Genomic DNA, 26,848 nt, shown 5'->3' with positions numbered 1-26,848 from the left:
TTTTATGGTTTTGGGGAGTCGACAGTATATCGCATATAACATCTAATCGCACTGACGCGGAGCTTCTTTTGACTCTTTTTGTAGACGGTAGAGGTGTTCCTTCAGTGTTGCCACCGCTGCCTCTCACACACCAGCTCGCTATGGACGGGAAACCTGACAAGTGGTTTCGCCTTGCAAGGTTGGAGCTACCCTGTGGTAAGTAGAAACTTTTTGTTTTGATTATTTGTGCACTTACAGTTTTCTACAGACTTAAAAACTAAAGTTACACAAACTATTCTTGATTTAAATGTTGGTTTAAAGGTCTTCACATCATGTGGAAAAAAAGTCAAATTACACTTTTTAGAAGCATCCACTGAAACGTTCTTTAGGTAAACTAAAAGTGACGCACCGTTGTTGATTCCATTCAGTACCTTTATTTTTAACTGGTGTAACTGGGATCGTGGAGGAGCTGAGTATATGTATTGTGTAGCAAATTGTGAAGTATTGTGTAGCAAACTTTTATTGTTTATGTCCCAGTGGAACTCAATCCAAACTAAGAATCAGGGGACTAAATGTTTGGGTTTTTTTTTTTAAATGTTTCAGTAGCAGACAATAACAGACAACGTTCCTGTCTGTTTTCTGTTTATTGGTGCTGCTGTTGTGGTTTTGCAGATGCAAAATAGGTCTCCATGCAGTTTTTAAGATTTTTGGCAGCATGTGTACAAACACACAGAAATACAGGAAATTTCATGTTGCTCCTTATTTTCTTCACCTGTTTTAATGTGAATTTGCAGAGCCCATATTTAAAGTTGAACTGTGGTGTGTACTACACATACTTTTATGATTCATATAAACATGAGCACATAGCACAACATGTCGCAAGTCATGTCTCAAATGTTTTTACAACAATCTAGTCTGGAGTGGAAATTTGTTTTTTTCTAAATTTTATTTGGCCTGTTGAGTTTAAACTTGTGTTTTATTTAAAGCAAAAAGCAAATATGAGAATTTGATATTAACTGTAATTTAATTTAACTCTATAAGTGTACTTTATTTTTCTGTCTGGTATCTAGGTGTATTATTGTATCTTATGCACTTTCAGTTCTAATACTCCTGCTTTATTTTTCTGCTGTTTTGTTTGTGGTGTTTCGAAGTATTGGTTTTATTCAACTGACTGTATATATCTCAATGTGCAACTGTTTCGGAGTTTCAGTATAGTCAGTCCACACTTGTCTACTTGCTATTTATTATGATGTTTGTAGAAATTAAAGAAGAACCGCTTTTGGTTCCAGAAAGAACTGTGTTTGTATAAGACATTGTGAAGAACTGTTAAATTGGTAAAGAAAACTTTACATCAACTAAAGGTTCTTTCATCTTCATACTTATTCTTGTGTCTTTTACAAACATGCTTCTTTCTGGAACCAAAAACAGTTCTTCTAAGGCATTACTAAAAGAACCTTTTATAGCACCATTACTTTAACCATGCAAAATCTGCTCATTTGTTCATATGCTCTTTTTGGATTAAACCAAATGTGGTTCTTCTATGGCATGGCTCAAAGAACCATTTGTAGCATGTGTATTTTCAAGAGTGCATGTCTTTACTTTTCTCACTTTTAAGAAAAACAATTTTTCTACTCATCACTCGCTACTTCAGAACTAATTTGTGATGTATAAGAGATATGGACCAAATCCAGTAGAAAACAATTAACAGGCTCTTCCACTGAGTCATGCAAAGGTTAAGTTTATCAAAATCTGTCAACAGCACCTCTCATCAATAACCTTCACTGGCAAAGTTTTCCAAATGTGTCACAACCATTCATTAAAACCTCTACAGCACGCCTAATTCCGCGCTTGGAACAATTAGGTCTCCTTTGCCACGGAATCCTCTTGAGGGTCCCGTTATTAGAAAATGCTTAGAGAAGTGGGGGCGCGCGAGAAGGAAAGACAGAATGAGGCAGAGAATGAGACAGAAGAGAGATTGGAGAAAAATGTGCTCGCACTTGGTTCACCGCGAGGTCACTGGCGGCAGGAAGATGAATGTGCACACGCCGTGAACCACCAGCAGAGCTCGCTTTTGGCCAAGTTCACTGTCACCCGCACTGCGCGCCCCCGCGCCCAATGAGGGTGAAACAGATAAAGAGAGAAAATTATTACGCATCTATTAATAACAAGGTTGCTCACTACCATGGAATAGCAAACTCTGTGTTACAAGCAGGATGCAGGACGGGGGTTTAAAAAAGAGGTTGTTTTGTTTATCAGTAGAGCAGAGGTAATTTGAACACAATTTATCTTAACAATAAGAGTGTTTGTACTTTAGAAACTAGATCCAATTAGAACAGATGCAGATCAACATACATACAGTAAAATTAAACAAAAAAATATTTTTGAAGAAAGTAGTTCTTGTGAGCTAGTCTGAAGAACAAAGCTTTGTTCCAGATTTCTCGTGGACGCCCTCAGCCAACACAGCGTGGATGTGTTCAATTTCATCAGCAGCTCACCTGATAAACCATCATTAAGCACTGATTTACCGAACCTGATATTGGAAGAGAAATATAATAATACTAGTCTCCTATGTGGAGAGCTTTGGAGATGTTTTAATGAAAAATACGACGTAAAATATGTTTATATTAGTGTTCCTGACCAACACTTCACAGATAAAGATAAAGAGCTTTTCATTCTGGTTTTCACAGGCGCCCCAAAAAAGTGCTTAGGAAATATATTTCCGCCCTGAGAGGCACGAAAAACATTTAATGAACTACCTGATGTAAAGATTCTTTGCCAAATTAAAAGTTCTTCAACTAATATTTACTCTCTCATTTGTTGCTGTCATGCAAAACGTAATTTCTGTCAGTTTTATAGAAAAATAATAGAGAGAGAGTCAGCGTAGAACGATTTATTCCGTAAAGTGTGTTTTGGAACATGTATTTACATAGTATATGTTTTAAAAAAACATTTGGGTAACCGAACTGATGTAAAATGGCTGTGTGAGAGAGGACAGAGAAAGGTGGAAGAAGATGCGAGATGGCGTGGGGGGCCGAGGTCAAAAGTTTACCGCAGAACACGTCGCTGTCATCTGTTCTGGTGGAGCGCGGTGCCAGTGTAATAATGGCACAAAAGATGGAATAGCAGTGAATCCCGCGAGTTCGGGGCTAACCTCGCGGTGAACTCTGCAAGCTGAGTGACCCTGGGTTAGCAGCCTCCAGAGACTGCCTCCTCCGCCTGCACTGCTAAGATTAAGTGTCCGGGTTTTATTAGAGGACTTGATTGGTGAATTTCCTTTGAATAAATTGGATTTGATGAGCAAAAGACTCGAGCAACATTTGCATTTTACGACTGATACCCCTCCTTTGTCCAGGCTTTGTCTCCTGCAAATCTAATGGGGGTTCTCTTATCGAAATACTCTTCCACTCTCATGTGTTATGGCAAAGTACAACATTCCTCACCTTCTATTCGACAAATGGATAAAAAAGACGAGGGATGGCACCGGTAAGGCCGAAGCAAGTATAGATTTAGAAACATCGCTACTTTAAGAACTTATTTAAGCAGTATATTTTAGTCCTAAACAGCAGATAAATGCATAATAAATAAATTTCTATTCCCTTCGCCAACCAATCAGATAATTTCTACATCTTATAGAATCTAGATGCCATGGGGTTTCTCTTTTTACACACAAATGTTGCGTTTTTTACTAGTGCGTGTTGATCGAAGAATAAATCCTTAATTTAGAGTTATATAAATGGCAAACCTTGCTGCTTCTATACATTTTAAAACTTGTGGCTATATCGTTGTGGACGTGACAGATTATTACAATGCCTTTCTATTAATGTTATTTTGAAATAGCACGCAGTAACCTCATGTGTGTGCATTTCTTTCACTGCAATGTGCATTTCCTAAATTCACTGAAAACAATAAACGAATTTCGTTTACACGCGATTCACATTATATTATGTCCTCCGTATGAAAATATTTAGAATGTAAATTTAAACAGTTTAAATGGTTAAAATCTGGTTAACTTGATAAGAATTACACACACAGACTGACTGTTATTTAAAATTAAGGTTTTGAATAAATATCCAACAAAATGAAAGTGTTTTGGTTGAGAAAGTACTTTTCTGTCCGTTTTTTTGCCACTTTCCGACTGCAGTTTTCCCATTCATGGGTCATTTGTTTTTGTTTTTAAATGTTCTCTGTAGGAAATAAAGCCTTTTTTGTCATAAAAACTATTTGGTCATAAATGAGCCCTGACCATTATTTAAAATTTTCTCTAGAATAAAAAAACATTGTTTTATTGTTTGGAAATTATAAAATGAACAAGAGAACACATGTGTAAGTGTATGGTTTTATGTAAATTAACTGCAGTACTTACTGGCCAGAGTTTTGTCAAAGATGTCCTATAACACATCTTTAGCTTGAACTGTTCAGTAACTATACTAACTATACCCAAAATAGCTCTGAGAATTAATCTCATATTTCATTTGCTAAATGAAAAATACTAAACGTGTGTAGGTGTACCTGACTCAACACTAAATCTACAGTTATTAAAGCTTGTGTTCGCAATAAAAAGCCTTATTTTGATGTCTCTGACATCCAGGTGTATGTAGCTGTTGAGTATTTTGCATCTTTTTATCTATTTTATATATTAATATATATTATTTGTCAATATTTTGAGATCTCTCTATCCTAGTCTATTAGCACTAGTTATGGAAATTTCCTCAGCGGAAGCTGTTATGGAATCCTTCCACCGTTTTAGTTAGCCGAGTATATAAAGATTACTATAAAAATGTGTAAAAACAAACCTTACACGTTCTGTTAAAACCGTGCAAAATTTCTACGATATTTTGGACACTCTCTGCAGGCTATTCAAGCTATTCGGCGTTTTTTGCTGCCCAGTGCTTTATTGGAATCCCTCGCTCCCTATGATTATTATTCAGTTTTAATCTTAAGCCTTGTTTCACAGTAACCAATATGAAGTATTTAGAAAACTGTAAATTAATATCTAATTATTGGAATTATTAACAGAGAAGATAGAAAATATAGATCTGCTGCAAGGAAGTAAACATTTGTGTATAAGCAGAATATTTATCAGTATGACAAACCTGAAAGTTGAAAGAAGACATAGCATTCATGTTAACACGAGCGATTTTACAGATAGACTGTGGCAATTTCCTGATGTCTGTGTGAGAGATGCTGTTCTAACGGTCAGGACATCTTACAGATAGACCTGCTCATCCAAATTACGTGTTGTTAATCTTAATGTGAGTAAGTGATATCCTCTACAGAGAGTCACTTCTGTATGTGAAGCATAAATACGTTTTACTAAATGTAACATATACAAACATTAAATGTAGCATGCGCAAAAGTAATAGCAGGCGTTTTATTTTATCCCGCGTGTAAAATTCAGTAAATGGAAAATTTGTCTATAGAAACGTTTATATTTTGTTCATTTATTTACACTTATTTACACAGGGGTGCCAATTGGTTTCGTAAGGCTTATGATTTAGGGACGATAAACATTTGAAACAACAACAACATAAAAAACAACTATATTATTATTATTATTATTATTATTATTATTATTAATGGCAACGGCGACAATAATAATAATAATAATAATAATAATAATAATAATAATATTTTGCACTCATAAACTAATTGTTGGAAAATTCGGTCACTACCACAGCTGTCTACGTAGACTCAAGCTCGCCGAATTCAAATGATGTACATTTAGGCCTGCGCCCTCTCGTTCTACTTTTTGTTGTTGCTTTCTTTTCCTTCTTGTTCTTTTCGGGATGCTGTTGAGTAGTGACCTCCAGAAGCACCCCTGATAGTTCCCCTGGGCCCTAACCCAACGGGAGAACCTAAGTCCAAGGCCGGGGTGAAAGCTAGGTCACTGCGTCTAACAAATATGAAAATGTCGTCGTTTCAGAGGGCACGCCTTGTTGTTTAACAAAGACTGTCAATGAGCAAGATTAATCAGAGGCCAAATGGAAACTGAGTCACTCAGGGGTCAAACCAAAGTTATCTCTGTGTGACGATTAATTCACTTGGAGAAATAGGAGTCTAACACGTCGGACTCCGTATGGCCGCACGTACTTTTCTGGGTTCAGTTTTGAGCTCACGCACGGCGATTCCTGACATTGTGGATTTAAAAACAAAACATGGTTAAATTCAAGACTGCGCTTGCTCACATCAGCTGCAGGTTGTGGAAAGACATGGAACAGTGTAGGAGGTCCGAGTGGTACCTGTCGCAAGCAGGAGGTAATCATTATTTACATTTATTTGGGCTGGATCCGTGGCACAACATGGCAAGAATAGCTGAAAAGGTTTTCTGCAGGGAAACTGGTCTGTTATTTCAACACAATTACATAGACTTGAAGAAATAAGGCGAATTACAAAGTACTTCTTATCTGTGCATCTGTAAGGCTGTGCATTTGAATCTGAAATGATGCTCTTCGCTTCAGAAATGTCGTTGTTTCTCTACTTTCTATGTTCAAATTAATTAGGTAACTATTACCGTCTGTTACAAATGTTGTTATTAGAAAGGCTGAACTAAAATAAAAGCATATCATATTTATTTCTTTAGATGTCATTTAAGCTTTTAGAACTTAGAATTCAGTAGCGAAATAATATGATTCAGATCCACAACTTTTATTAATACATAATTTTTTTTTCTTTAATTTCATCTGCTATTGTTACAGTTGCTTATACTAACGATTGCTTTTACAGTGATGTTGCGTAGGTTTTATTGCTTGCTCTTATTGTTTTTGAAGGGGACTCTTAAACATACAGGTGCTAAGCTTGTTGTAAAAGTTTATTGAAAAATAATGCTGCTAATGCTGTTAAAGATACGTCACAGCCATGCATCCTTCTCTTTTGCAAAATACCAAAGATTTTTTTTTTAAGATTCTAAGAAACTTAAGCAAAACCATAGAAGCTGGTAATCCAAACCTGAATCACATAACAATAATCTTAATTATCAGCATAATCAACAATAACAATCCCAGAAGAAAAGAAAAAAGAAAAACAGAATTGAAAACAGAATTGTATATTGAAGCAATGCCACTACACCTTGTATTCTTATCCTTCCACAAGACATTTCATTGTAATGACTTAAATACATGTAAGTAAATTGTATCATATGTGTAAAAGGACATTGGTGAAATATCAGAAATGCTTATATAACCTATTAAAAGGGCATTTTACGTTTGGATCTTGGCAATGTGCTCGTGGTTTTGCTCACTAGGCACAAACGTTTTAATTATAAAAAGCTCGTAAGCCCAAGAACTGATAGAAACGATACAATCACAAGATCCGCAATTAATAAAACTGCACTCGCCCTGGACGCAGATGTCCGTAAATGCAGTGCCTTTGTCTTGGTTCCTCTAACAAATTGTTCTGTTTATTAATATTTACCTGCTGATTCATCATTCTGTTTATATGTGATTTGCTTCATGTCTTAAAGGTAAGGCTTTAGTTAATACTTAAAAACTTGTGTTTGTAAGGCATCATCATCTATTTACGTCTCAATTGAAAAGTAGGTGAGTTACCAGGAAAGCTACAAAACTGTATTTAGCACGTTCTGGTATCATGCTATTCATGATATTCTATAATTGCTATTGGAATTTACGAGAGTGTATGACGTTGTATGTGATGGAATTCTAGGCTATGATTTGTGGATCCCCTTAAACGTTGATTGCTTACCAGAGCTCTGACTGCCTGAGTGATTTCTGGAGATAATGTTTGACACAGCTGTCTGAAATTGCTGGTCTTACCATACAATTCATTGAACTGGGGTTCGTCCAGAAGCCCCACTCTCTTGTAAAAGCAGTTTTAGACACGATCTACGTCTCTGTTGATTTCGGCTCTAGATTAAAACAGCGTCATAAGTCCATTCTATAAAAGCAGAAGATAACATGCTTAATTTTTTTTATATATTCTGATATAAGAAGAAAAGCAGATGCATGGTCGGCCGGTCGAATTTTCGTTGTGCCCATGTCTGGCCTGCCATTGGTGCTTGTTTACACGGCACCCACAGGAGAACCTCATTGGTCTCTTTTCTCACGTGACTTAGCAACTTTGTACATTTGACAGGGGGAGTAGGTGGGTTTTGGAGAGATCAGGAAAACGACAGCGCGATAAAAATTAGAATTGTTGCACTTCACAAATTAATCACCATGAGTTCCTACTTGATCAATTCGAATTACATCGAACCCTCTTTCCCACCGTGTGAGGAATACCAGCAGAACGGCTACATCCCCGTCTCTTCTGAGTACTACGAGCGACCGAAAGACTCGGGTTTCCCCCATCACGAGGAGGCAACGTATCCGCGGTCCAACTACCAGGACCCGGGCTATGATTACGGCAACGTTTCAACCAACGGTCTCGTCGATTTCAACGACCGGCACCACATCCAACCTCAATCGGTTGCCCCAAACCACGGGCCCCACCTCAACACCGAGAGCTGCGCTGGAACGACGGCAACCAAGGATTGCAGCCTCGCCACTGAGGCTCTCCCTTCCCCACCGAAAGGGAAGGAGCCAGTGGTCTACCCCTGGATGAAGAAGGTCCACGTTAATACGGGTAAGTATTGGTCACAGTCGATAAAACACCAGTAACCCATTAGAAAGCGTCAATCGGAACGCTTAAAGTGAACATGCTCAGTAGCATTTCGGTCCCTCGTTTGGGCGATTTACGACCCCGGAGACGTTGTCGCGGTAATTAGGAACCCTCGTAAATTTTATTGTCTGTTTTGTTTCTGCGGGGCCATCTGCTTCTGTTTTGGACCCAAAGACGCCCCGTCGCTTATCCAGTGCTTTCGTTAATAATTATCCTAGCTTTGGGCATCTTGGCTCACATACAATAGCTTTGAATCAGAAGCGTCAGAGAGATCTGCAATCGGAGGTAGCCTAACACTAGCGAATAACACACCGTCTGTTGTTATACCTCTCTTCGTGACTGTCAGTGACACCTTGGAGGTCATGGTCATAGGTGGCCAAGAGGAATATTGATAACACCTGCCTGCTTTCTTGTTTGTTTAGTGACTGCTAACTACTCTGGAGGAGTGCCCAAGAGGTCTCGCACCGCCTACACCCGCCAGCAAGCTCTTGAGCTTGAGAAGGAGTTTCACTTTAACCGGTACCTGACCCGGCGTCGGCGGGTGGAAATAGCACACACTATGTGCCTGTCTGAGCGACAGGTGAAGATATGGTTCCAGAACCGTCGCATGAAGTGGAAGAAGGACCATAAATTGCCCAACACAAAGGTCCGTTCAACGAGCTCTTCAACCTCCAGTCACCAAGTCAAAACGGACGCGAGCCATCAGCAGCAACAACAGCAGCAGACACTGCTGCCCACGCCATGCTCCTCGAGTCTATAGTGATGGAAGAACGTCAGAAGCAGCAGAACTGAGCAAGGCAGAAGAAAACAGAGCAGTATTCGGATCGGAGCTTCACAGGGTTGCTCTCTATTCAGATTTGAATATGGTCTATCCTTTTATTCCCTTCTTGTCTCACCTGCCCTCTCACATCAACCACCCAACCTGAGTTGGAAAACCTTCTTTTTTTCACGAACACAGTTAAACTTGAAGTGTGGGAAGTATGGGTGCTTGCTATTCGTATGAAACCCAGCTATGCACTAGCGGGCTATTGTGGAGAGTAAGCATGAAGCTTGAATTTGGGTCGGTGTCCTGTTCATGGAGATGGGTCGAGTGAGGCATGATGTACAAATCTCATGAAGGCACAAATGTAGGAACAATGTCGTCCTAAAGGGGAAACCCATTTTTTGTTCGTCTTAGTCTCGAGTATTTGAGTGTGTGATGTGTGACGTCATCCAAGCTGTGAATAATCGTGTATTTAGTTATCTGTATATTGGTGGATACTGTCATGCTGTTTTAGTATATGCAAGTTAATTGTATTCGTGGAAATAATAAATGAGTTTATTGTGATCACTTTCAGTTAATTCATGGATGTGATGTAGGGATTTTGGCATGTTATAGTCCACGTTTGGGGTAGGCTCACGAGACTATGTCTTACACTCGTCAGTCCAAGTAGTGTAGGAGAAACTAAGTGTCCTGGATCAAAATATTAAAAACTGTTTCCAAATGCTTATATTTAATGCTTACAAAAAAAGATCGGTAACAATTTTGTAAGCCAGTATTTTTAAAACCCAATTCAATCACTGCCACGAACCACAGTGGTGCACATTGTTTTTATATTCTACTCAATTATGCTAGAACATAAACTTAGTTGAGGAAACGAACAAATTAATTTGTTAAGTTTGGATCACCTTAAAGTAACAAGGCATTGTGAGTGGAGTTGTCAGATATGTCAGCTTCATTTAGGTCCGCCTCAAAATAATTAAGCCTGTGATGGACACTTATATTTAGCTTATATTGATATGCCAACATATCACTGCGCACGTCTCACTGCATGAGTAAATACTGACACGTCGCCAATACAAAATACATATCTCTTATCTTATAATCCTAAATGAATGTACATCTCAATATGCATCCCTATAGTTGAGTTTAGGTGAAACAATAAAGTGTTAAAATGCATTTGACAAAACCTGTAAAAATAGTATTCGACTACATTTAGTCAGTCAATTCTATGGTTATGGGTTTTCTTCAGAACAGCTCGTATAGTTTGATATTATATGTATTATAGTTTAAATCGCACTACAAAGGGCCGAGCTTTTACACACACATGCACATCTGGGTCATTAATTAATTGCATAATTCATCCAGATCTTGGTAATTATTTTAATATTAGTATAATTAGTGTTTGCTGAATGCATCACAGCTCTAACCGCATCTTTTACTACATTTTTTAGTTTTTTGTACGGGCATTTCTGAAAATGTCACCATTCAAAAAAGCTGACCTCACCGTGAACAGAAACCTTCTCTACTCTTGATGACAGAAAGGGCTGCGTTTGTCCTCCTCCTGCGCCCCGAATGCCCAATATTTGTTTGAAAATATTAGTTTAAATTGTATCAATTAGATATGTTTTAGTGATACACTTGCATTGCCATATTATAAAACAGTTGGAATGCTAGTGGGTGCTGTACTTATTACTGAAGCTTATTCTGCGCTTTTCTAAAATGTACTTCATGTAAACATGTCCAACACGGTTTTATATTTGGTGCTCGCTTATATGTCAGTTTATTATAATACCATCGATATATCATCGTGTTATTTGTGAGCTGGTGATAATGACTGACTTGCTTAATGTGTTTTATTTAGTTTAAATTATTTAAATAGTCTTATAATCGTAATCCAGGATGTAATAGATGTGCAGGTCAATCGTTTATTATAAATTGACAAATCTACCAGACTGATGCTAAAATGAAATAAAAAAGGAAAAGAAACCACAAAAATAGCTTTAAAATCCCCCAAAGGTCAGCGGCTGCGAAGGCTTTCGGGGGGAACAAGCAGCAAGCGTTTTCACACCTCTTTTGTAAAGTGGCTCGTTAATCTCTGAGAGAGTCTGAATGGTGTTGAATGACATATTCCTAGTTTAAGGGATCGTATTACACAACACTAAATCGCTTATATGGCCCATATCCTTGACATTTAGTCCAGGTTTGGTAGAGTATTAACAAGAATAATTAATGGAATTAATAATCATCAATAAGCACTATTAAAAAAAAAACATTTTTTATATTGCTTTTAGGCTTATTTTGATCTAGCTCTCACTCTGAAATGCACTATTATAGAAATGTTTATTGTAACAACAGACCCCTAAAGCTCTTTTCTTCGAAGTTGATAAAAAAAATGGTGTAGTGTCAGGCAGTACCTGCTGGGCTCCAATTGTTTTGAGTTCACGCAAAGGACACGAGGGAACGGTCCAATCATCAAACTCCAGCACTATATACGACCCCTAACCTTTGACCTCACCATCTCCAAGGCCCTCTCATGTATGGTGCAATTTCTCCCTGGACGCATGGGGCAGTAGTGGAGCTTGGATAGCCTGCTTGTGCCAAAGAGAGAGTTTAGGGGGATGTTTTTGTAAAATGCTCTTGCAGAATAATTGCTGACGTGTTTTCGGAATAAGCTCTTCCAATTGCAAATGTGGAATTTAGTCTATATATTTTTTATAAAAAGGGACATAATGATAATTCAATCAAATCCATTTGTCTCAAATAACAATCCAATCACTAAAATACACAGCAAATCAAAATGTATTACATGGATTGCACTAGCTATCCTAGTTCCATTCCTTGCTAAAATATTTCCAAGATAAACTAGGGCTGACATAAATTAAAACCTCTCATTCTCCAGTAAACCCATAGGCCTGTATGTAGGCCTGATGCCCTTGGTATGTGTTCTACATTGATAATTTGTGAGATAATGATACAATGCCCTGAGATATATAAACATGACATCAGGTTCAATGAAGGATCGTGACCTGTAGTAGAATTACACTGATGCAAATTCCAGAAAAGACATAGGCCTGTATATTTGTGTTAGCCGTTGGCACATATTAACAATCTGCATTGTTAATTCTGGAAAATGGAATGATGCACTACTGTAATATACAAAAAAAAGCAAATTTACATTTCACTGATGTGTAGTGAGAAGCAGACTGATCTGATACCATTGCACCTTGTCATAGCAAAAAAGGCAAATGGTGGATTCAAAAATCTTGCAGTGAGTATCACTGAACAGAAATAGAAAATATTAGGGAATGGCCTATTCAATATGATATCTCCTTGTTGATGATCTTGTCAGACAGGAAATTTGAACTTCCTTGACTGAGGCCGCTTCTCAATCTAGCTTGCTTAAATTTTAATTGACTCACTCATGTGACCTTATTAAATAATACATACCTCGGAGTTAGAAATAGATACCACAGATTCGAGAATGTCTCATTTTATCGTCGACCGTCGATTCTGTCTGGAGGTCTTCATTTACTTCCAACGCATCTCCAACTACTACATCGCCGGTGTAAGTAATTTTCTAAATCTTATGCCACCTATCACTTTTACTTGTATCACTATCAATGTAATGTTTGAGAATACGTGTTACTGAGATTGGTTGAATACTCTCTTGTTGTAGTTTAAGCAAGCTGACAAAAGATATTCCAGTGTATGGAGGTTTAAAATGCAAATTACCAACAATGTTGCTACAGGTCAGTTAGCATTGTCGTTAACTTTAAAACTTGCATATTAATGAATATAAAAAATTCTGCAAGAGAACAAGGATAAGGTTAGTCTGAACATTTCAGACTTGAGACGGTTAACGTTAAACACACTAAATAGAGCATTCAAGTCCAGTCAAAAGGCTTTATTTGCCGTTTTGCCGTTTCATTTACGTTCTTCGACTTATGGTGTAACACAACACTACACGTGACTACATATAGTGTAAATATGCAAACATTTGCAAAAACAAAGAGCAAAGAAATAATAAAGTAAAAGAAATATTATACATTTTAGTTCAGTAATAACTTTGTGTTTTATTGATTTCTTTAGAAGTCCATATCATTCGTAAAAAAAAAAGTTACTTTCAAAAAATGCATTCCAGTTTTGCGCGTGTTCTATTTTTAAAAGTTTGTACAGGCTTTTAACAAACCAAATGATACATATATAGCACTGTTAAATGTATTACGAATAATTATATTTGTTATAATTAGTTTTTAGCCTTTTTCTACGACTAATAGTTTCTAGATGCAGAAATATAAAATGGCCCTTTCTCTTGGTGCATGAATAGCTGCAGTGTTCGCTTTGAGTGAGGTTATTTTCAAGACTCTGCAAATTAAAAAGCTCACCCAGCTGAGGGGTTATATATTAACTTAACAAGCACGCAACAACAGTGTTTCAGTGTGAAAGAAACTGCATTTGCATATGTTAAAACTGATACATATGCAACAGTATAAATATATTAAATAATAATATCAAGGCAGTATATACATTTCTTTTTCGTGTTTTTGGACTTTTTCCAAAAACATTTTTAACGCTGTTAAACATGGGCAGAGTATTAAATCAATAGCATGGTGTTAACATCTCGTTTAGAGAAAAATGCTTCCCAAGCTTTTCAGCTTGTGTTTTAAACTCAGAACAGTTCCACGTATTAATGGAGTCACGTCGTAAGACATTTCCAAGGGGGATGAGTGTCGTTTTGTTATTATTAGCCATGATGTTGCCTGCTGTAAACCCAGAAAGAAGAGTTGTCTTCGGATGAGTGTGGTGGTAACCTTAGTCTTGCTGTAAGAGGTCCAAATGTCAACATTGAGCAGAGATATGTTCCTCTTCTTGGCGATGCTCCATGGAACTTCAGGAGTAGAAATCCAACCCGGGGGACTGTCTGATAATTCCTTAATGTGGAACAATCTGTTGATGATCCAATAGCAGCAATACTTTATGTCAAAACGAGCCATATAGTTTAGAAGTGAAGGTGAACGTTAAGGTTTCATCGAGAGAGTTCAGGTAAGGTGATTGCACTCCGGAAAGTCTTTGCCAAAGATTAGAGACTGTGAAGGCTTTCTTCTGGCGCCTCGTACCACGTTTCCTAGTTCCTGCGGGCAGCCATGTGAGTCTACACAAAGAAAAAACATACTTTCCATCAAAGAGTTAAACATAATTAAAACCGTTCCACACTCAAATGCAGCAGTCTCTGTTCTAACTGTTAAAGCGATGTTCATACCGGGTGAGCTGCATCAGGGTTTCGTAACATCTCATCAAAGTTCTGGTGTCGTCTTTTTAACTTGAGAAGATAAACACAGCTTTCAGAAAGTTCAAATCGACTGCCTATTAGGTTTGCATTTCCTTGGGTTAAAGATTTCATGGGACAAAGTGAGGGCAGAGAATGGGGAGAGGCTTCATGCACGACTGAGTTGATTAATTGTCCTCAAGACTGCCACATCCGCTAGACCAGCCTGCGGTTTCAACACTGTGTTGCTGGAAAACAAAAAGCCAAACCGTGCCCTCTTATAAGGCAGAAGGTTCTTCATGAATCTCATTCTGTTCATGTTTATACTTTGCAGAAGACTGGACCAAAACTCTTTCTCTTTTTTATCTATATTAAAGTTAATTCATGACTCCTACACAACGAAGATGCTTTAAGTGTTTCCAAACAAGAGCCACTATTGTTTGGTTTGCTACGTTTGTAATAGATATGTGTGAAGAACCTTGATTACGTCTGAAGAACCTTCATTTCATATAAATGCTCTTTACCAGTTCAAAATTTATTCAAAGAACCATCTGAAGCACCTTTATTTTTAAGACTGTAAGAAGTCATTTAAATCAGGTGCTGAAATATTTGAACGCTCCAGTGGGCTTCAAACGTTGATCTGATGTGCAGTTGTTGGGTAACTCGAGTAGCAGCTCCAACACTGTGTGTTCTGAAGTTATAGGGCTTGAATCTCTCCACGAGTTATTTGCAAAGTGACAAACTGATGCACCATGGCCACCGGGAGAGGGCCACCTCGTGCGCAGGAGTGTTTGATTCTATGCTTTCTGCCGCAATTTTTTTGGTGTTATAGTGATATAGTGTTTTGCCAACATACAAACAGAAAATGAATTTTGTTCCTAGGGACAGACGGAAAGGGGTGGAGTTAGCAATGCAAAAAAAAAAAAAAAGAAGAAAGGAAAACTCGCTCCGGATAATGGGAAGAAACGCCAATGTTGAGTGATCAGCACGCCAACCATAAAACAGGGATTTCCTCGCACAGAAAAGCTCCAACCACTCCACTCTTTACACCTATTCATACACCCATTCCACAGACACTCTTCACATTTAAACACCCCAACACAGAAACCACCGCCGCCATTTCTACCACCACAAGCTCATTACCATCAGTCACCTGATAAAGGTTTATCTAATGTGAGGTGCTAAAAGACTTCGATGGGCTTCGTCGCCCCAGAAAAAAACACCTACTTCAGACTTCATAAAGCTGAAGTAACGGGACCACGAGCACTCGCCATGCTAGCCTCGCTTTATCTTCTACTCATGAATCCTTCTGCCTAGCAGCCGGCCCCATTAATGATTCACAGATTCAAATAAAGGGGTTTAAGTCAGATCACGTGAATCACGTGAGTAGGGCGCATAATATGGGTTAGAAATAATGGTAAAGGGCTGTGGGTGGGTGTGTGGGGGGGTAATGGTGTGTATGCAAGCCTTGGTGTTGTATGGTGCTGACTATGCGAGCCCACTTCACGAGAGTGGGGTCGGGCCATTGTGAACCATACTGCAAGGCAGAGATAGATAGATGGATGGATAGATAGATAGATAGATAGATAGATAGAAAGACAAATAGATACATAGAAAAAAACAGAGAGGCACGTTTTGTGGATGATATTATATTACTGTCATGAACGAGCATGGACAAGAGAGAGGACCCGTGCAGGAGCAGGAGGATGGATTTTATTTTGAGGTATTTCCGTTGATTGTTCATTACTCTCGTGAGTTATTGCGACGCGAGGAAAAGGTCAGTGGTACTATATAGGCTCGCCCTAGAGCAGAGCATTTCATGTGCACAACATTGTGCATGTTAGTTAGTGTTACATTGCCGTGTAATCGACTGTAATTCCTTGCATTATAGACTTTTACACCATTAGTGTTGCACAGAAAGCATACTTATAAGACATGTCTAGTCAGGCTTTATTTATTACCACAAGATAGTGGACATTTTTTTAAATGTTTAAACTTCAACTAGAACTATTACCTATTAAACTATTAACTCAGTACTTCAGTAGGTATAACTTAGCTAACTTAAGACTTAACTTATGTATATATATATATATATATATATATATATATATATATATATATATATATATATATATATATATATATATACAACAGGCGTACATTTACTACCAGGAGAGAGTTTGGCCTACTGTTTGTAAATGAAATTGCATAATAAAATACAAATACACATTTAGTATACCACTAATAGTAATAGTAATTTAGATCACATGGTCAATGTTTAATTTTAAAAAAATCTTCTTTGCTATGACTCTAGGATGTTGTTTTGGCTTTTAAACCATGCCTAGTTTGTTCAGAGGTGTGTAAACGAGCTATTCCCCGGAAAAATAAATCACAAGACAGCGAATAAAACTCAGTGGAGGCAGCGGCGGGCTGTTTGATGTGGGAGCTCGCAAGGGAAACGAGGATATAATGCAAGACGGAGTATCATCCAGGAGCGCGCAACTGTGCCGAGGTCACGGCGCTCCAGCCTTGATTTATGGGCTGGGGGACTTTGGGCGGCCGCTGCTCACGAGCTAATGACTATTCGATCCAAATTCACCAGCAAGGAAACAAACAAAAATGGGAAAGAGGGAATGAAAGAAACCTGGAAGAACGAAAGTGGAGCTGAAGTATTCGCAAACGCGTTTTTTTTTGTTGTTGTTGTTGTTTTTTTTTTTTTACGAACGTGGACTTAATTAGTGTTTAGGTGACGCCTAATTCGAACGTTTTTCATTTTCATAAAAGAAAAAAATAACTTTTACATATGATAATTTATTTTCCCTTATTATAGTCATTATTATTATAGCATTAATATTTATACGAAAATTAGAGCTGTAAAGGATCCTTAATACATTTATTTGTTTCTAGTTTTTGTTATTAATGCTTATGCATATTAAAACATCAGGTAAGCTGTTATCTTCATATTATTACTTGCTATTTCCCTGTTAAGTTGTGGGTTGTTGAGTTATGAGTTAAAACGTTATTATTTGTGCAGCGATACGAATGGAAATATGTCTCTACGGGATAGTTGCATTGCTGAGCTTCTGCTTTATTTTTATTTTCTTTCCACAGACCTCTTCCTAAGTAAAGCAGAGAGATCTGCAGGCCTGCGGGAGACGGTGCCCCTTTTACGGTGAGTTCAAATGTACGACTACTCGTCGATTATCGCTGTGAATTGGCTTTTTATTACACACTTATATTTCTTAATAAAGGCTGACACACAGGCGCGCACACACACACTCACATACTTGAGCTATGAATTATTCCCTCTTTGCTATTTGTCAGTGATGCAATTACAAAATACCCTCTTGGAGTACTTCTACGAGGAACAACTCTAGTTTGGTTCTTGTGATAATTTCCTAATTTGGTGAAATCAACGATATGAGAACCAGAGTTTAATGCAAGCCTTTGTCTCCTCAGCTGCAGTGCAGTATCATTACGTTTCTTGACTATCGCTTCTTGCATTGACACTTAACCTCATCTCGTCAAAGAAATCCCTGAATCATCACTTTAATGAAACACAATGGAGTAAATAATTATCCACCGCCGTTTTGTTCACAAATGCTGAGTGTATGTAAAAACGCACGCTCATGGATTTTTAGGATCCCACTCACCAGCCCACGCCGTCCTCCGGTTATTCTGCTGGCTCCTTGCGCAGTGATTGCAGCCGTGTTTTAGGTGGGGTAGTAAATAGAGTTTGAACACTTGGATACGACACTGGAGCAGCCATTGATTGTTCGTTTGCCTTCCTAAACCAAGCCTTAAATGCTCTGCAGCTGAAGATGTAAAACGTGAGGATCTTATCTTCTTGAATGTTAGTACGTTTCTGTTAACTGGCGCTAATTTAATTTCTTGTTTTGTGTTGAGTTTAAATGTGGTTTCACGTCGGCATCACTGAAATACACGTGCATGCTCCTCATTTGAAGCATTTATCCGAGGTACGACTATTGCAGAAGAGGTTTATAATCAAGCAAAATTCTAAAGCACTGCTAACAAAACAAATACGGTAGGCCAGATTGTAAATTAGATCTGTTAAAGTCATTTTAAGGAGCATGGTTTAAAATTGTAGATGTTTAAAGGTAATTGTATAATCAGAAATAATTTAATATATATTGTATATAGGTATTATATGTGTGTGGTATATAATGTAGACATATAATCTGAATATTTTCTATGTCCAGTGTATTATGGTACAATATTATATAATAAGGTAGTTATATATTCTAAATCTATTATATGTTAGTGCAAGATTTTGTCTACCATATGAAGGTGGAAATATAATCTGAATCATTTGTCTGTTGCATATTGGAACAATATTATAGCTACTGTATGAAGATATGTACTCTATACATATTTTATACATATTGCATATTGATTTAATATTGATAGCATCGTATAATGGCAGGTATATAATCTGAATCTATTGTATATTGGTACAATATTGCATTTACTGTATAAAGGTAAATAATTTTAATATATTATATGCCTATTGCACGGACCATTTTATTATAGGTTTCATATGAATGTAACTATATAATCTGCATCTATTGTAGATCTATTGTCTGCTCGTGCTAAAAGAGGAATACGAGAGTTCACTTCATTTGCATAATTTTTCTTGTCTGCGGTGACGCTGTGTTTCGAGGGAGTTCACTGGGGTGTGTGTGTGAGTGTGCGCGCGCGCGCGTTCATGTGTGTGTGTGTGTATGTATGTGCACGTTGAAGGGCTCACTAGAGCGCAGCCCATGGCCGGATTTGATATCGAGCTTAAGAACACGAGCCCTTATTCAGCATGTGAAATGTTGAGGCGTGAGGTCAGGCGAGCAATGGGCCTGTGTGCTTTGACCGGGGCGCTCGGATCTGCTGTGGTATAGTCTCGCGATTTTTGTACAGAAAGGAGGACAAGAGAGACACGAGAGAGAGAGAGAGAGAGAGAGAGAGAGAGAGAGAGAGAGAGAGAAATCAAGAAGAAAGGAATTTTGAGGACCCTTCCACCTCGAGCCCTTCTCCGCTTCCTTCCACGGCTTCCCCCCACCACCACCCTCTCGTGACTCCTGCAAGTGCAGCTTGAGCTCTGTCTCTCCGTCCTCCCGATTGAACTTTTTTTCTGTGGTGCCGCGTTTGATCGATCTGCGCCGCTGAATGAGAGGAGCTCGCGCCGTGCTGCGCGCTGCTCGTCAGAGAGGAAGGTAAGCTTTAAGCGAGCGAAGCGCGAGCGCCTGTTAAATGGCGAAGTTTGTGATTTATGACCGCGCGGCTGAAATCTCGGTTCAGAGAGAGTTCACGCTCACACATACACACACTCGCTCACTCACTCACTCGCAGGCGAGCCAGATTCCTCCCGCGCGGCAGCGGGGGTCTCCGTAGTTTGTGGCTCGAGTCTTTTTTTCCTACAACTTTATGTGTGTCAGACAGCGTTAGACGTCTGGATGCTTCGTTTATGAATAAGAGGTCTTTTAATTTTTGCGTCAGAAAATCTTTTAACTGGTGGCCCTTTAGCGGAATTGTTTTAAGGAGAATTTTCTGTTTTCATGTTTTGCCTTTCTTCCATATATATATATATATATATATATATATATATATATATATATATATATATATATATATATATATATATATATTCGTGTAATGTTGTTATTACTGACGTTATTTGTTATAACAACAAATTATATGTTATTGCAGTTGTAGTAGTACAGTTGTTGCTGTTATTATTCTTACTGCTTTTGTTGCAGCTGTTGTTTTACTGCTGATTTTGTTGATTGTCTCGCTGTTTTCTTCTTGTTGTTTTTGTTGCTCCTGCTGTTTATGCTTTTGTTGTTCTAATGCTTGACTAATTTAAGAAAGTAATGGGAAAGTGTAGACATATTTTCTTTTAACTGATCTTATTATAGACCTTTGGGACATATATGAAGTCATTGGAAATATGTTAAATATATTTATTATATTTGATTGCTTTATTAATTATCTCCAATTAATAAATCCAGTGAAAATTCTAAATGTGCATAAATAAGAACTGATCAACATTGCCAAATTTATTCTATCCTGTATCGGTCGCTTTCAACGCATAATCGTCTGGATTTGGCCCTAAAATTTAACATTATGCCACAAGAACTACTTTTGGATCCCAGAACAATCGTGTCTGTAATAGATTGTGAATGTGAACATGTTAATGTTTAATTGGCAAAATAATTTCTAAAGCCTTTAAAGGTTATTTGCGTGCAACCATCTTTTTTAAAACCTGGTTTAAAAATGGACACTCTTAAACTACAGTTGCAATGCCACAGAATATGCACCTTTAATTTTCCAAAGAAAGATGGTAGTAACAGCATAGAGACGTGTGACTTTACATTACGTAAAGCTTGTGTTATTCACACTCGAACATTGTTCTTTGTGAAACCAAAGATGACCATTTCAAGCCCAAATAATCCTTTATATCACCTTTATTTTAAGTTGATCACATTTCTTTGTTATCAGCCTATCGATGCACAACGTCCACTTTAGCACTGATAATTTGTTCTAACAGTTGAATTGGATATAAATTATGTTTAGGCTAATCTGTACCTGATCGTATCGGTTGGATTTATTTCGCTTTTCGCTGCAATTTCCGTTAATGGGTTGGCTGTCGAAGCGCACACACATAAAGCTGCCTGCCATCAGTTACCGGGGCTCTCTCTCTGCCTCTTTCTCTCTCTCTCTCTAACGTGGTAACCCTCATACATCAACCGGTGCTGTGTACACGCCGACAGCAGCCATTATTATGGGCTAGCGAGGAAAGGTTCACGGCGTGGTCATAGAGACGCGCGCCCGCCCGGTTTTTCAGGTTCCCCATAGGACCTCCATCCATCTTTGTTGTACGTATACGCGAAAGGTGGAGAATGCGGTCGTTATGGTGTCATGGACAGCTATGGAGGGCGGCCTAAGGTTGGTACTGAGAAGGGAGGGGGTCCTCTAGACTATCGAATCCAGAACCCACATGTAGAAAGCAGATCCACGCGCATAACCCTACTAAAACAGCGGCAAGCTAAAACTGCTAAGATGAGCGCTGGTTGTAAATAATGGTTAATGTAATGCTGTTCACTGTCATTGTCATTTTGAAATTTAAAAAAATGTTGAAAGTTGAAATGTTAAAGTTTTCACTATACTCTTTGTGTCGAAGTTGTTATTTAGAATTATATCATATACTCTTATCAAAGAGGGTTTATGTTATTTAAGTTGTAGCAACGCTGGTAAACATTTTTGGTGCTATTTATTTTTAAAGAACCACGTGCAAGACAGGGATATCAGTCTTATCAGGGTTCTGTAGGCCTGCACAAGCAGCCCCTTTACCAAAGAATCGCGTTTGGCTCAATGAAGAATATTGTATTTCATTTATTCTTTAGACTTTATTTGAAGAATGCATTTTCAACGTGTGAACTCTAAATAATCTCTTTATAACGGTAAAGGTTCTAAACACAACTATGTATAACCTGTTTTTAATAGCCTATAAGGACACGTTTTCATCTTATAGAACAGCTATTAAACCGTCCAAAGAAAAATTATGTTATGAAGAACCCTTGAAGAACTTAAGAGTGTAGAAGAGCTACTTTGATTTTTATTTATAGACCAGTTTTAAAGAATGCGTGCGCCAGTTAACCCTTTCTCTTAATAATGTAAAGGTTCTACCTACAAGCTAATAACTACATAAATGCTATTTTTAACAGCTTACAGCGTACTCTCGCGACAGCTTAACAAGAATGTAATCATTTAACTAAACAAACAAATGATTCGAGTTGTAAAGAACCCTTGAAGATCAAAAGTGAAAAGTGTAAAATAACTACATTTAGTTCTCTCAAGAATCTTGCAATTGTATAAATAATGTGAAAGTTCTACCTACAAGTACCTACAAGAACCATTTCTTACACAGCTTACTCATCCCACGTATATGTTTGAGTTAGTATGTATTTTGACACGGGACAGTGGTTTTCAGAGCATGTCTGTGATTGTGTGTTTGGATGTAGCCTGTGTATTGTCAGTGTTCATGGTTCTATGTTGGCTGGGTTATGTTGGCTATTGTTGCAGTCCACCATAAGGTAAATGGCGGTCCACTCTTGCGATCTCTCCCCGGTGTCAGGCAGGCTTTGAAAAGTAAGATGGATAGGGCCTATTTCTCTCGCTCACCGTATCTCCTTTCGTCCTAGGTTCACCCGAGGAGCCCATTGGCGGAGAGGAGTCACGTGACCACGTTGTGCCAATGTTCTTCTACGACGGTGTCAGGACCCTGTCAGCTAGTGAAATAAACATTGGGAAACGGCGAGATGCAAAAGGCGACCTACTACGACAGTTCGGCAATTTACAGTGGCTACCCCTATCAAAGTGCAAATGGCTTAGGTTATGATGCCAATCAGCAGCAATATCACCCGGCCCTTCATGTGGAAAGTGACTACCACCGACCGGCCTGTTCACTGCAGTCCCCTGCCGGCTCCGCGACGCTGCACAAGCCTGTCGAAATCGCTGAGGGCTGCCTGCAGAGCAAAGGAAACCAATCGACCCCGGCACCCGAAGGCGATCAAACCTCAGCCCCCGTTTCTGCAGGGGTGCCGTCCCCCAGTGCCCTGACCCAAAACCCAACCAATGGCCAAGGTGCAAAGAACCCAGGGCACGGCTCCCCAACGTCGGCCACACGGAAGCAGATCTTCCCCTGGATGAAGGAGTCGCGTCAGAACACCAAGCAGAAATCCTCTAGCACCAGTTCAGGTGATTACAACAATCTACAGCAAAACAAAGTACCAAACGTTCAAAGTGTTTCAAACGTACACTAAGGTAGACATTGTGTTTAATAAATAAATAATAATTACACTCCTTAATTGAGTTTCTTAAAGTGGAAGACCTCCTTAAGTATAACAGGAGAACATAGCTGATTCAGCTTCTTGTTGTATTTGGGTTTAGAAAGTTTTTACACATTGAGCAAACCAAACTTCGCCTATTCTTATAACTTTTACATTCACTTAGATCTACTAAATCATTGTAATGGATAACAGTGGCATTATATGTTATGTAACAATAGTGACTAGTTAGACAATAATTAACATACAATAATAATAGCAAAAAATTATCTGTTTGTTTCAGTTGTTTGTAGAGGGATTAAAATGCTCTGCTCTAGACCACACAAATAAACAGACCACACACCTGTTTCAGTGTGTCAACATGTTTGTATCAGCAACCGTTGATCTTTGTATCAGTCAGTCTTTCTGTGGTTATATGTCTCTATTTGTCTGTCTTTATTTCTGTCTGTCCAACAGATTCCTTCCAACTTTAATGCTTTTGTATCATATATATCATGTGTCAAATGTATATGCAATGTACTGATCCATTACCCATTTATTTATGTATAGTATATTAATAGCCTTTTATTAGCTCTGTCAGGTTGGTTTAGACAAGTGATTCAATATGATGTGCATTAGAAGCTGTGAACACAGTCGGCAACATACAGTCATAGGAGAAGATTTAAAAAAGAACCAGCCAATACGTAGGCCTAAAGGCATATGGCATACTTCCTCTGGTCTAGTTCATGTATCTCTCTCTCTCTCTCTCTCTCTCTCTCTCTCTCTCTCTCTCTCTCTCTCTCGCTCTCTTTCTCTCTCTCTCTCTCTCTCTCTCTCTCTCTCTCTCTCTCTCTCTTTCTCTCTCTCTTTCTCTCTCTTTTTATCTCTTTTCAGACTCTCTCTCTTTGAACTTTTTATCGTTTTGGAATGTACATACATTTACGTAGACTTGTTTGTTTTGTAAATCTAAGTTAATTACAATTTAATGTAATACTGTATACACAATTACACAGAGGATGATATTTTAATGTTTGCCACTAGGGGCACTGATTTGCCCTTTTCTGAGCTGATAGCAATGACGTATCCATCTCACTAGGGTTTATTCATGAAGGCCCTCATAATAGAATTGCGGTGATTGCATCATGTTATTTGGCGTGCTGATTTGTGTGTACTCTGTATTTCTGACAGTGGAGAGCTGCTCCGGAGACAAGAGCCCCCCCAACTCCTCTGCCTCCAAGCGCGCCCGGACGGCGTACACCAGTGCGCAGCTGGTGGAGCTAGAGAAGGAGTTTCATTTCAACCGCTACCTTTGTCGCCCGCGACGCGTGGAGATGGCCAATCTCCTCAACCTGACAGAGCGCCAGATAAAGATCTGGTTCCAGAACCGCAGAATGAAGTACAAGAAGGATCAGAAAGGGCTCGGGATGATGCCTTCACCTGGGGGACAGTCCCCACACAGCCCAGTCCTGCCGTCGTCTGGAGGGGTGGGCGGCGGAGGGGGTGGATACTTAAGCTCGATGCATTCTATGGTCAACAGTGTGCCCTACGATGCCCCGTCTCCCACGCCCTATAGCAAACCTCAGTCTAACGCCTACAGCCTTCCTACGTCATATCCACCACCAGCTCTGAACGCTTCCTTGAGCAACTGCCCGCCTTCGCACAAACGCTATTCAGGGACCGGCTCGGCCACGCCCGAATACGACACTCACCACCTCCATGGCAACAATAGCTACGGAACGCATGTGCAGGGCAGCCCCGTTTATGTTGGGGGCAATGCGGGCTATAGTATGGATACCATGGCCAACGCAGGGGCCTCTCTGTTTGGCCTCAGCCATCTCCCGCAGCCCTCCCACGGCAGCGTGGACTACAACGGTGCAATCACCATGGGGAACAGCCACCATCAAGGCCCGTGCGAGCCAACCCAATGCACATACACAGACCTTACACCACACTACTCTCAGGGAAGAATCCAAGAAGCGCCTAAACTGACTCACCTGTAATCGTTGGGAATCGTCGTTCCCTTTTACTTTCTCTGTCCACTGGCCGGCACCCCCACACCCTACACTGCTTCATTGCCACGGTCAATCTAATATTTCGGTTCTTATAGTTTTTTCGAGTAAAGTAGCTTAGTACCTTTCTTGTTGCTTGAATAATTTTCTATAATTTCTTTTAAAGATAGTGTTAATTCCGCAGCCTTAGCAGACTGTGTTGGACACCATGCACATGTAGCTATACACGATGCCATCGTTATTTTTATCTTATAATATATATAAGTCTATATATTTTAAAAAGGAAAGTCAAACAGGGTATAGTGCACACACTTTGCTTCTAAATGTGAATTTGAAGTTGTGTTAGAGTGTTTGTTCCGATCCAAGAACAAATTTCTTCTTTACTTGTATTTGTTTTTCTTATTTGCATTTTGTTGCACTCGAGGAAGGATACTCACGAGTTGAACTTCTGGTGGCTCGAACTCGTGCCGTGCAGGACTTTCAATCTTATTTATTTTACTTCATGGACTATGATTTTTCTTAGTATTATGGGTCGACCCCCGAGACACTGGGGAGAAGGCAAAACAATGCAATCGGTCATTGTTGGTATTGTCTGGTTATGTGTATGCTGAAACACAAATGACCGGTGCTAATAGGCTAGTCTACTTGGTAGTGGTCAAACTCAATCATGCAATAAGTGTCGAGACAGCAAATACATATCTGGAGTTTTTGAACTTTATTTGTCTTACGTTTGTTTCAATGTTATACATTCCATGCTGCTCCAGTTGAAACTTTTTAAGAAATAAATAAGATAAAACGATGAATTTTCTTATGAATTTGCTTTCCTAGCATATTGCACGAGGATTAATACTACTACTAACAACACCGCAACTACTACTTACTACTACTCCTCGTAGTAACAATCATAATAATAATAATAATAATAATACACATTTATTAATACATATTCTAGTAACCGCTCCTGGAAATAAACTAAAAAAGATGTACATGCATGTTGAATGCATGTTTACACCTTACTTTACACAAGAAACTACATATTTCAAACAGTTTATCACGTGTAGCGCGTGAGGTTATTTCGTGCGTCTTGCTGTGGGTGTGCAGCTCAAGCAGTCGAGGCCTCGCTTCTCAGAGCAAACCCATCCATTATACTCTGACAGCTTCCCAGACCCTCGAGCAGAGCAGTGCCTGTGAGAGAAGAAGCGTTCAACATAAAAATCTTTATAATAATTCTCAATTGTAAATTAAATGTTTTCATGTAAAAACATAAAAGATTGCACTAGGATAAGTGTTTTTCACACTCTAAAAAGTAAGATGCAGCAAAATGCGTATATGATGGCGTGAAGAAATTGGCAGTAAAATATAATTTGAATGGAGTTCAATT

At 38.8% G+C, this 26,848-nt stretch overlaps 2 protein-coding genes across 3 annotated transcripts; both read left to right on the top strand.

The window, feature by feature from the left end:
- The first annotated feature begins 121 nt into the window (after positions 1-121).
- Positions 122-26,252, top strand: hoxa3a (homeobox A3a). 2 transcript variants are annotated; one of them, XM_072676484.1, is made up of 4 exons: positions 122-195; positions 17,733-17,793; positions 22,835-23,390; positions 24,647-26,252. In XM_072676484.1, exons 3-4 carry the CDS (start codon positions 22,952-22,954, stop codon positions 25,456-25,458), a joined length of 1,251 nt encoding a protein of 416 aa, XP_072532585.1. In that variant the 5' UTR covers positions 122-195; positions 17,733-17,793; positions 22,835-22,951; the 3' UTR covers positions 25,459-26,252. The 2 variants fall into 2 exon arrangements, with proteins under 2 accessions (XP_072532585.1, XP_072532586.1); XM_072676485.1 differs by lacking the exons at positions 122-195; positions 17,733-17,793 and adding an exon at positions 19,224-19,846.
- hoxa4a (homeobox A4a) lies at positions 7,720-9,999 on the top strand. The gene is made up of 2 exons (XM_072676486.1): positions 7,720-8,556; positions 9,015-9,999. The coding sequence occupies exons 1-2, from the start codon at positions 8,151-8,153 to the stop codon at positions 9,350-9,352; spliced, it is 744 nt and encodes a 247-aa protein (XP_072532587.1). The 5' UTR covers positions 7,720-8,150; the 3' UTR covers positions 9,353-9,999.
- Positions 26,253-26,848: the final 596 nt, after the last annotated feature.

This window comes from Salminus brasiliensis, chromosome 3 (assembly GCF_030463535.1).
Source record: "Salminus brasiliensis chromosome 3, fSalBra1.hap2, whole genome shotgun sequence".
Lineage (NCBI taxonomy): Eukaryota > Metazoa > Chordata > Actinopteri > Characiformes > Bryconidae > Salminus > Salminus brasiliensis.
This window is presented reverse-complemented; position numbering and strand designations above follow the sequence as displayed.

Excerpts from the sequence above, each read along its gene's own strand:
- hoxa3a (XM_072676484.1), top strand. The coding sequence starts at position 22,952 with ATGCAAAAGGCGACCTACTACGACAGTTCGGCAATTTACAGTGGCTAC. Across the intron at positions 23,391-24,646 it reads ATCCTCTAGCACCAGTTCAG|TGGAGAGCTGCTCCGGAGAC; the intron begins GTGATTACAACA and ends TATTTCTGACAG.
- hoxa4a (XM_072676486.1), top strand. The coding sequence starts at position 8,151 with ATGAGTTCCTACTTGATCAATTCGAATTACATCGAACCCTCTTTCCCA. Across the intron at positions 8,557-9,014 it reads GAAGGTCCACGTTAATACGG|TGACTGCTAACTACTCTGGA; the intron begins GTAAGTATTGGT and ends TTGTTTGTTTAG.